At 36.6% G+C, this 12,541-nt stretch overlaps 1 protein-coding gene across 1 annotated transcript in view; it reads right to left on the reverse strand.

The window, feature by feature from the left end:
- Nucleotides 1-12,541, reverse strand: part of MALRD1 (MAM and LDL receptor class A domain containing 1) — a 653,641-nt gene that overhangs the window by 524,283 nt on the left and 116,817 nt on the right. Inside the window, exon 14 of the mRNA XM_024129703.1 lies at nucleotides 11,214-11,334. Within this exon, the coding sequence (XP_023985471.1) occupies nucleotides 11,214-11,334 (121 nt within the window). The remainder of the gene's footprint in view (nucleotides 1-11,213; nucleotides 11,335-12,541) is intronic.

The following is a 12,541-nucleotide window of genomic DNA, read 5'->3' on the forward strand; positions in this document are numbered from 1 at the left end:
CGGCTGGGCCCGTGGGCCATGGCCGCTGGGCCTGTGCGTCCGGAGCCTGGGCTCCGCAGTGGGAGAGGCCACAGCAGTGAGAGGCCCGCGTACCACAAAAAAAAAAAAAAAAAAAAAAAAAAAAATAGATGAAGAATTCGCATTTCTATGAATAAACAGATTCCCAGCATGAGATCTGGAGTTCATTTGCTTTTTTTTTTTGAACTCAGTTCACCACGATCATGGGTCCATTGCCAAACAGTGATCTCCATCTTCTTTTTGTGTCTATAAAACAATATTTTAAGTCCCTGAAACACATTATAGGAAATGAAGGCAATTTAGTACATTTCAAATTTATGAAATGTAATGTGATAAACAAAATAATTACTAAAGGGAAAAGATTAAGGTGTTTTTTTTTTTTAAAGGACATTAATCCTTTCAAACTTCTAGACAGAATTACTAAATTACCATTTGACATTCTAGGGGCCTAAGAGCATGATTTCTCCTCCAAAAGTGAAATCTTTCACTGGCTTCAAATTCCCTATTGCTCAAACTGATCAAGGAAGCAACTTTTCATTTCAGGCAAGTATCATTTTCAATTTGATGATGACCTTGAAAGGACAGAAAGGTTGCATAATGTGTGGTTAAGAATGTGTTCTGGGGGCAGATTAACTAGATGTAAGATGGGGTTCCACCAATATGAACTACACAACATTAGGCACGTGTGCCAGCTCTAAATGTACTGTGTCTCAGCTCCAAATCTACCCTCTCTGCCCTGCTTTGAGATCTGGAGCTGGACCGTGCAAACATTTCTCTTTTGAATAGCTCACACAGTGTTTGGCTTCATTAGTAAAGAGCACAGGATGCCACAAAGCCTAGCAGAGGAAGGAGTTTCTCTTTCCGGTTCCAGTGTATGTTTTGTTGTTGTTCTTGGACCATGACTGCCAGCAATATGAAGCAACCCAGTTACAGTCACCCTTCAGTGAGTTTTGCAGGTATCCTGGTGGATAATTTCTTCCTTGGACACTAAATTGTTAACCAAGTCTAGCCCACATCATCCCAGCAAATTTCTCCACCTTCCAGAGGGTTCCAGTCACACCCTCTCCAGTAAAGTTTAATTCTCAGTGTTGGGATGTGGAAGCCACCCCTCCTACAAATGTATCCTTTCTGTAATTCTCTGTCACAATCCTAGAGGTAGTAGCTGCTCCCTACATTTGTTAATTCCTTTCTTCTCTACTGTTCTTTTAGTTCTTTTGCAGTTAACCATGACTCAAAAGGTAATAATTCTTCATATTACATTTTCTCTGTTCAAATTACTAGGGTGGTTTCTGTCTCCTGAATGAACACTAACTGATATGAAAGTCTGTAAAATGAGGATAATATTAGGGTTGAATTCTGAGATTTGTTTTGATGATTAAAAGAGTTTATATAGATAAAGTTCTTAAACCATGTACATTTGGTAACAGTCTTAATGTATATCAGGGACAGGCTTACGACTGTAAATCCCAGGCAGATATTTCAACAGATAACTCTTCTGATATAGTAAGAAAAACAGAAAATATTTTAAGAAATTCCTACTTGGGTTCTAATACAAGATGGTGACATAGGAAGATCCTGAACTTACATCCTTCCACAGACACAATGAATCTACAGCTACATATGGAGCAATTTTCTCTTGAAAAAATAAAGAAAACAAAACTAAAGCCTAGGTGAGTGACTCTTACACATTGTGCAAATGAGAAAAAATCCACCACAAAGCGGGTAGGAGAGGCTGAGACACAGTCTTGCCATAAACCTGACACCAAGCACAGTGATTCACAATCAGGAGGAAACTCAAAACCCAGAGCTTCTCCCCAGGGAGTGAAAGACTGGAACCCTAACATCAGGTACCCCAACTTTTAAGACCTGCACCTGAGAAAAAGCCCCCCCAAACATCCAACTTTGAAAACCAGTGGGGCTCACATCCAGGAGACACACAGATTATCGTGAACTGAGAAATGGCTCCTAAAGGGCTCACAGTCTCAGACTCACCCCACGGACCAGTGCAGAAGCAGCTGATCGAGAGGTGCCTACCTTTATGTGAAAGAGGCTTATATGCTTATCTAAAAAGTGTCAGCCTAAAGGGCAGACGTTTACCTTAACACACATCCAGGGCCTGCTGGGGAACTCCCCAGGAATGGAGGCTGGCAGACGCCATCTTTGTACAGCTCTCTGTCTCCACCCAACTTGCTGTACCTCTTGGAAATGGCTTGCACCCTCCCCAGTTCTTGCGCCTGATGCCCAGGGAACAGCTCTAAGTCACCTGTCACTGGCTTATGTCACCAGCAGGGCTTATGTTAGGGGGATCCACAAGACTGTAACCAACAGAGAAAAAAGTTCTTAATTAGCTACCACCCCCAGGAGACAACAGACAGAGATCCCCAGTCTTTCTATGAAAAAAACATATTAGCTTATCTTCATAGCTGTGGCCTGAAGGGCAGGCTTCTAATCACACAAACATGTAAGGGTCCACTCTAACCCCCTCCAGAGACCTCAGAGGGTGGGCAATATCCTCATGTCCTCCCTCTGCCTGATTCCAGAATGCCAGTATCTTCCAGAGAGGAACTGCACAGCGTCTGGTTGCCTGGTTTTTGTGGCTGCCGCCCAGAGGACAGCCCTTGATTGCCCAGCTCTGGTGGCCAGTAGGGTTTATATTCCCGGGTCCTGTTAGACTGTAAGCAATGGAGAGACAGAGCTTGGCAGGCTACCACCCCCAGGGCCCTGTGCAGACAGCAAACCAAAATACGTCCCCAGTATTTCTGTGAAAGAGGCCTATTTGCTTGTCCCAGACCTTTGGTCTGAGGGGCAGGTTTCTGGTTTGGCACACTTCTAGGGGCATACCAACGTGCATTCCAGGGATGGAGGTCAGCGGACTCCATCTTTGCAATCTCCTGCCTTGCTCCAGGTCACATGGTGTCTCCCTACAAGAAACTCATCTGGCATCCTGATTTTTTCAACTGCCTCAGAGAGGACACCTCTAGATGGTCTGGCTATGGGGGCCAGGAGGACTTAGGCTTGCAATCTCACAGGAATGTATACATTTGCATACTTTACAAGTTGCTGCCTGGAGGTCTGGCTGCCTGAGATCCTGGCTTCCAATCAGCCTGAATCTAGGTGCTGACTGAGAGCCTCTGCTTTGGGACATTGACAGGACTTAGCACACCCTCAACTACTGGGAGCCACTAAAAATAAAATAGGCTACTTGGACAATCACAAATGTTTTAGAGATAACCCAAGAGCTAGGTTAGGGTTGAACCATAAAGTTCTACATGAGGCTACTTCTTCAAGACTGGGAGAGGTAGCTGTTTTATCCAATGCATAGAAGCCAACATAGAGAGACAAGAAAAGTGAAGAAATGGATGAATATGTTCCGAGAGAAAGAACAAGATAAAACCTCAGAAAAAGTCCTTAATGAAATGGAGTTAAGCGACTCATCTCTTAAAGAGTTCCATGTAATGGTCATAAAGATGTTCACCAAACTCAGGAGGAAAATGGATAAACACAGTGAGAACTTCCACAAAGAGACAGAAAATATAAGAAAGTACCAAACAGAAGTCATATAGCCGAAGAATGCAATAATTAAACTGAAAATACCCAAGCAGGGTTCAAGAGCAATAGAAAGGATCAGTGAAATCAAAGACAATGCAGTGGAACTCTCCCAGTCAAAGCAGAAAAAAGAATTTTTAAAAAGTGAAGTTAGTTTAAAGGACTTATGGGACAACATCAAGCAGGCCGACATGTGCATTATAGAGGTCCCAGAAGGAGAAGAGAGAGAAAAGGGGGCAGAAAACTCACCCGAAGAATAAGCTGAAAACTACCCTACTTTGGGAAGGAAACGTCCAGATTCAGGAATCTCAGAGAGTTCCAAAGAAGATGAACCCAAAGAGACCCACATCAAGACTATTATAAATTTAAATGTCAAAAGTTAAAGACATGGAGAGAATTTTAAAGCAGCAAGAGAAAAATAACTTGTTAAATACAAGGGAACCCCCATAAGGAAATAAGCATATATTTCAGCAGAAATTTTGCAAGCCAGAAGGGAGTGACACAGTATATTCAAAGGGCTGAAAGAAACTTCCAATTAATACTCTACTTGGCAAAGTTATCCTTCAGAATTGAAAAAGAGATAAACAGTTTTCTAGCAAGAGCTAAAGAAGTTCATCACCACTAAACTGTCATTACAAGAAATGTTAAAGGGACTTCTTTAAGCTGAAAAGAACGGATGCTAATTAGTAACAGGAAAACAATTGAAAGTATAAATCTCACTGGTAAAGATAAACACACAGTAAAATTGGTATAGTCTACTCTTGTAAAGGTGGTGGTTTAATCACTATTAAAGACAGTATAAAAGTTGCAAGAAAAACGTAGTAAAAAAAACTGTAACAACAATAATTAGTTAAGAGACACATAAGATAAAAAGATGTAAAATGTGACATCAAAAACAAGAAACATGGGGGTTGAGAAGAGTGAAAATATAGAGCTTTAGAATGCATTCAAATTTAAGTTGTTATCATCTTAAAATAGACTTTAATAAATGTAAGTTGTTATATGTAAACCTCATGGCAACCACAAAGCAGAAACCTATAGTAGATACACAAAAGATAAAGAAAAAGGAACTAAGCATACCACTATAGAAAATCATCAAATCAAAAAGGAAAAGAGCAAGAGAAAATAAAAGGAATGGAGGAGCTACAAAACGGCCAGAAAACGATTAACTTAATGGCAACAAGTACCTACCTATCAATAATTACTTTACAGGTAAATAGACTAAATTCTCCAATCAAAACGCACAGAGCAGCTGAATGGATAAAAAAGAAGACCCATCTATAATGCTACCCACAAGAGACTCACTTCAGATATACAAACTGACAGAATTAAGCTTTGGAGATAAGTGATATCAGACAGAATAGATCTTAAAACAAAGACTGTAATTAGAGACAAAGAAGGGCATGACATAATGATAAAAGGGTCAAACCAACAAGTGGCTATAATGTTTGTAAATATTTATGCATCCAATATAGTTTCTCCTACATATATAAAAATATATTAACAGACCTAAAAGGAGAAATAGACAGCAATACAATAATTGTAGAGGATTTTAGTATCCCCATTTTTATCAATGGATAGATAATGCAGACAGAAAATCAAAAAGGAAATATTTGGACATGTTGGACCAGATGGACTTAACAGATATATAGATATATATGAAACATTCTATCCAAAAGCAACAGAATACACACTCTTCTCAAGTGCACATGGAACATTCTCCAGGACAGATTATATGTTAGGCCACAAGACAAGTCTTAATAAATGTAAGAAGGGTGAAATCATATCAAGCATCTTTTCTAACCACAATGGTATGAAACTAGAAATCAATTACAAGAAAAAACTGGAAAAAAACCACAACTATGTGGAGGTAAAAACATGTTACTAAACAGCCAATGGTCAAAGAATACATCAAAAGAGAAATAAAAAAACTCCTTAAGACAAATACATATGGAACTACAACACACCAAACTTCTGGGATGAGACAAAAGTTCTAAGAGGGGAATTCATAGGGATAAATGCCTATCTCAAGAAACAAGAAAAACCTCAAATGACCTAACTTTACAACTCAAGGAACTAGAAAAAGAACATAGCCCAAAGCTAGTGAAAGGAAGGAAATAACAAAGATCAGAGTTGAAATAAATGATATAGAGATTAAAAAGCAATAGAAAAGATCGATGAAACTAAGAGCTATTTCTTTGAAAAGATAAACAAAAATGACAAATTGTTAGCTAGACTGAAAAAGAGAGGACTCAAATAAATAAAATCAGAAATAAAAGAGGGGACATTACAACTGATAACACAGAAATACAAAGACTCATAAGAGACTACTAGAACAATTATACAACAATAAATTGGAAAACCTAGAATAGATAAATTCCGAGAAACACACAACCTGACAAGACTGAATTATGAAGAAATAGAAAATCTAAATAGACAAGTATGAGAAAGGAGACTGAATCAATAATCAAAAACCTCCCAACAAAAAAAATCCAGGACCAGAAGACCTCACTGATAAATTCTACCAAAAAAATTTTTTCTACCAAACATTTAAAGAAGAAATAATACCAATCCTTAAACTCTTCAAAAAATGGAAGAACACTTCCAAACACATTTTCAAGGCCAACATTACCCTGATATCAAAACCAGAAGAGGATGTCACAAGATGAAAAGTTATAGGCTAATATTCCTGATGAACAGAGATGTTCATCAAACACCTCAATAAAATATTAGCAAACCAAATTCAAGAGCACTTTAAAAGAATCATACACTATCATCAAGAGTGGTTCATTTCAGGGATGCAAGAATAATTCAACATCAGTGAATGTGATACATCATATTAACAAAATGAAGGATAAAAATTATATGATCATCATATCAATAGATGCAGAAAAAGCACTTGACAAAATTCAACATCCATTTATGACAAAAACTCTCAACAAAGTGGGTATTAAGGGAATGTATCTCAACACAATAAAGGCCATATATAACAAGCCCACAACCAACATCACAATCAATGATGAAAAGCTGAAAGGTTTTCCTCTAAGATCAAGCACAGGACGAGGATGCCCACTCTCATCATTTTTATTTAACACAGTATTGGAAGTCCTAGCCACAACATTTAGGCAAGAAAAATAAAATTAAAATAAAATAAAAGAGCATCAAAATCAGAAACAAAGAAGTAAAACTATCACTATTTGCAGATGACATGATTTTATATATAGAAAACCCTAAAGATTCCCAATAAAACTGCTAGAACCAATCAATGAATTAGTAAAGTTGCAGGATACAAAGCAATATACAAAAATCTATTGCCTTTCTATACATCAATAATGAAGTATGAGAGATAAATTAAGAAATGAATACCACTTATAATTGCATCAAAAAAACACAAAACATCTAGAAATCAATTTAACCAAGGAGGTGAAAAACCTGGGCACTAAAAACCATAAGACATTGATAAAAGAAATGGAAGAAGACACAAATAAATGGAACAATATTCCATGCTCATGGATTATAAGAATTAATATTGTTATAATGCCCATACTACCCCAGGCAATCTACAGATTTAATGCAATCCCTGTCAAAATTCCAGGGGTATTTTTCAGAAAAATAGAACTATCCTAAAATTTTTATGGAACCACAAAAGACCCCAAATATCCAAAGCAATCTTGAGAAAGAAGAACAAACATGGAGGCATCTTGCACCCTGATTTCAAACTATTACAAAGCTATAGTAATTAAAACAGTATGTTATTGGCATAAAAACAAACATAGATCAATGGAACAGAATGGAGTGCCTAGAAGTAAACCCACCCATATATGATCAATTACTTTTCAATAAAGGAGGCAAGAATATACAATGGGCAAAGGATAGTCTCTTCAATAAATGGTGTTGGGAACACTGCACAGCCACATGCAAATAAAATGAAAGTGGACCACTATCTTACACCATACACAAAAATTAACTCGAAAGGGATTAACGACCTGAACATAAGACCTGAAACCATAAAAATTCTACAAGAAAGCATAGGTAAGAATCTCCTTGACATCAGTCTTGGCAATAATTTTTGGATTTGACACCAAAAGCTGAGTCAACAAAAGCAAAAATAAGTGGGATTACATCAAACAGTTTCATCCCTGTTTCTGGCCCAGACTTCCTAAAACCTTTGAAATTTGTCTTTTGTTATATTAACGGGGTGACTTTGGACAGTATCTAAAGATGGAGGCTGGTTGCCAGTGAAGCCAACTGTATGATTAGAGGGTTAGAACTTTCAGTCCTACCCCTGACTTCTGGGGAGAGGAGATGAGCTGGAGGTTGAATCAATGGCCAATGATTTAATCGGTCATACCTGTCAAATGAAGCCTCCATGAAAACCCAAAGGACAGAGCCTGGAGAGTTTCTGGGTTGGTGAACATGTGGAGGTGCTGGGAGAGTGGCACCTGGAAAGGACTAGGAAGCTCCTCATCCTTTCCCCATACTTTGCCCTATGTTTCTCTTCCAGCTAACTGTTCCTGAGCTATATTCTTTTTACAATAAATGGGTGATCTAGTAAGTAAAATGTTTCTCTGAGTTCTGTGAGCTGCCCTAGCAAATTAATCAAACACAAGGAAGGAGTCTTGGGAACCTCTGACTTATAGCCAGTCAATCAGAAGAACAGTAACAACCTGGGCTTGAGACCATCATCCGAAGTAAGTGGAAGAAGAGGGGAGGCAGCCTCGTAGGACTGAAACTTAACCTGTAGAACTTGATGGCATCTCTGGGTAGATAGTGTCAGAACTGAGTTAAATTGTAGGACACCCAACTGATGTCCTGAGCACTATCTGGTGTGGGGAACACCCCTCCCTACACCAGAATTGAGTCCTTGGAACACAAAAGATGGGAATTTATCTGAAGAAAACAAAAACACTAACTCGAAAGGATATATGCACCCCCATGTTCACTGCGGCATTATTTACAATAACCAAGAAAAAGTGGTACCTATACACAATGGAATAATATTCAGCCATAAAACAGAAGAGAATCTTGCAATTTTTGACAGCACAGATGGACCTTGAGGGTATTATGCTAAGTGAAATAAGTCTGACAGAGAAAGACAAATACCATGTGATTTCACTTACATGTGGAATCTAAAAAACAAACAAACTAACAAAAAACAACAACAAAAAACCAAGGTCCTAGTTCAGAGGACAGATTGGTGATTGCCAGAGGCAGGGAATTACGGGGTAGGGGGCAAAATGGGTGAAGGGGGTCAAAAGGTACAAAGGTATATTCTAGTTATAAAATAAGTAAGTCATGAGGATGTAATTTATAGCATGGCAACTATAATTAATAATATTGTATTGCATATTTGAAAGTTAAGAGAGTAAATTTTAAAAGTTCTTAACACAAGAAAACAATTTGTAACTATGTATGGTGATGGGTGTTAACTAGACTTATTTTCATGGTTATTTTGCATTATATACAAATATCAGATCATTATGTTGTACGTCTGAAACCAATATAATGTTTTACATCAATTATACCTCAATAAAAATATTTTTTAAATTTAATAACAAAAAAAGAAACATTCTTAATTAAACAACACTCACTTAAGTAGCATGCACTTTACATTCAGAGAGTAAATATGCACACACAAATCTTAGTCAAATCAGTCAAGACTTTCACTCACCACAACTGGCTTCATCTGCTCCATCTGGGCAGTCAGATGTAAAATCAGAGAGCTTGCTGGATGAAATACAGTCTGCATCTTCATGTGGCCCAAATCCAGCTTTAAAATTAAGAGATCGAGAGAATAAAACATCTTTTTTTCTCCAACATAAATGGGATGCATAATTGTTTCAATAACACTAGTTTTTAAATATGCTAAAAATTGCAAGCACAGGAGGATCTCAATAAACCTCTGGCCATTAATATAAAGTAAGTCCCTATCAGTGGGACGTGATAAGTCCCCTTCCACTCCCGTCCCTAAACTCCTGGCTGGTAATAGTACTAAATTCAATGAAGGAGACCCTATAATTGCCTATTGGATAAATTTACAAAAACGGTGAGAAAGTTTTTTTTTTCCTTTGTGTAAAATCATTGGTCTTTCAGGAATAATTCATGTAAGTTTGGCCTAATGAGAATTATGCTCTAACCAACTGAGCTGGTGTTCAGATTGAAGCACACATAAATGAGTTTTGAGTTAATTTATGAAAAGAATTCTCTGTATGTGAGATCGAGTATTCTCAGAGCCTTCTGCTAAGGTTAATTTTAGTGATAATTTAAAACATTTAACCACACTTCTGCTTCCAAATACATTCTCCTCAATGTCAACTCTAATGCCTTCCTACTATTACAATTCTGGTGATGCAGTATATGATTAGAAGAATAAAAATGTTTAATTAATTAACAGAAATAAGTAATTCTGGTTAACCCTCCAAAACTCATTAATCATTAAATCTGCTGGTTTGCATTCTTTAATGTCTATCAAAACAACTCACACACACAGAGCTTAGAAAGGTTTATTATAAATTCAGGACACACATTCTGAGTAATGTAAATTCATGTTAACACAATATAGAGTTAGGACATAGAATATACAGCCTTACCAATGAAAGGTGTCTTTAATAAAGGACTTTTAAAAATTCTTTAACTCGGATCTCAGTCCAGAATTGATTCTCCTATATCATCCTTCATTGGTGAGTGCATTTAGCTCCTGTTAAGAATGCACTTTTCCTCTCACTAAATATGTTGTTTAAGGAAACATAACTTCAGAATATATGACATGCCTGAGGTCCACATGCAGTTATTTTTCATGTATGGAGAGTAAGAAAAATGAAGTGTTTCAGTTTTCAGGCAACATTTTTAATATTTATTTCTATTTGTTAATTGAGACCTGACTGTAGGGGTGGTCAGAAAGAAACATCAGTTAGTGTTAAATGGCACACACAATGTAAATGTTAAATGGCAGGCACAATGTATACCATTTCAACACACTCTCAGAACCTAAACTACGGTTAGATTTTCAAAAATGCCTATTCTACTATTTGGGATCCATTTTTATGACAATATACCTGTCTCTTAACTGAAATTCTCTACAAAATATTTAATCAAAGAATTAGTCGAACTCCATCTGTTTCTTGAAAATATTATGTTTTGAATTTAAACACAGAATTTTAGGGTCAAGTTTGAAATTTTTCATTGGCCTTAAGTCACTTTTTCAATCATGATAATCTTTTTGAACTCCTGAGTGATTCTGAAACATGAATTTAATTACATATTCACTTGAAGTGTCCAACAAAATTAAAATACAATTGAATTTTTATAGCAGTGTTTTAAAACATGCAAAATATTTTAAATTCATAACTTTTACAATTTAAAAAAAATCTGTATGTGACAATTTTAGCCACAAATGTAGAATGTTATTAGAAGAGAGCCTAAGGCCTAGACTGTGATATAACATATTTTTTAAAAAGGTAAAAATATATTTTAAAAAGGTAAAACAATATGTTTTAGTTTTCAGGGGCATGTGATGTAATCCACATCTTGGTATTAGGCATTAGTGAACTATATTATTGAAGGATTCTAATATATTTTATATTTTGATATCAAGGAAAACTAATTCTTTTAATGTTCAAAACTGCAGCAACCACAAGAAAAAAACTTACCTTTGCTTTGAACGCTAGTACTTGGAAGTGTCTTATATGAAATTTCACATTCCTGGGATACACTGATATCATCTAGAGCAACGGTAGCATGTGATGATAAAACAGTAGCTTCTAAAATTAGCTATAATTACAGAAAGATAAATTATTAAAAATATACTATAAAAGTCTTGAAATAACTTTCTAGGCCCAAAATGGAGCCATTCCTGCCCTGGATGCCATGACAGCAAACCAAAACTTAGATAACTTTCATGCCCCTTTAATGCTCCCCTTGACCAGAAACAGAGTATATTCAGCAGTCAATCCCCCAACTTCAAGCCAACTCTGGGCTCTATATTTCCTTGCCCCTTCTTCCCCTAAACAAGGTTGACTATATGGCCCCAGTCAACTCGATATTTTCTGTTTTACTCTCATTCTTTATTCTTTACCCTATAAAGCTTTCTGCCTTCCACCCATTTTACAGTTCTCCAAATAGAGACTGTCTGCTTCATGAAGTGCTGAATAAACCTTGTTTGTACCACCTAAATTGTCTTCTTTAACCATTTTTTAACAAAAGTAAATTTATTACAATCATACTTTTTGGTGTAGAGAAGCTCATCTGCATCTCTCCCAAACTTCCAAACTAATTTTAGAAAATTGTTTAACTGGAACATTCAAATTAGGAATTTATAAAGTCATAACTCCTTTGACAGCACCTTAGGTAACACTAATATCTTAGGTAACCCTAATATCTTACGTACCCTTGTTTCAATTAGAAGTTGTAACATTCATCATGACTGAAGGCTGCCTTCCCATTGGAGCCATTAAGTCATAAGCATTTAAAATGAGCTCTTTGGGGTAATCAACTGTGTGGTTTACAACTCAGTTTAATTGAAATATGAATTCATTTATAACGGGTTGGCTGAAGGCAATGATTCATTTCTATATCAGAATATTTAAATACTTATATATATATTATATATACATATATAGAAACCTACTTAGTGAGGTACATAACCACATACAGTGGTTAATAACATTCATATGGTAAAGCACTTGGAGGCTTCTATTTAAGTTTAATTTATTCTATCATTCTAAATAATGACTGGTATAATTTGTTTTCTTTCTTGTTAATCACTCACATTATTATGTTGTTACTCCACCATGAAAGAAAGAAAGGAAGGAAGGAAGGAAGGAAAAAAAGAAAAGAAAGAAAAGAAAGGAAGAAAGAGAAAGAAGGAAGGAAGGGAGGAAGGGAGGGAGGGAAGGAAGGAAGGAAGGAGGGAAGGAAGGAGGGAAGGAAGGAAGGAAGGAAGGAAGGAAGGAAGGAAGGAAGGAAGGAAGGAAGGAAG

Source organism: Physeter macrocephalus, chromosome 11, assembly GCF_002837175.3.
Source record: "Physeter macrocephalus isolate SW-GA chromosome 11, ASM283717v5, whole genome shotgun sequence".
Taxonomy (NCBI): domain Eukaryota; kingdom Metazoa; phylum Chordata; class Mammalia; order Artiodactyla; family Physeteridae; genus Physeter; species Physeter macrocephalus.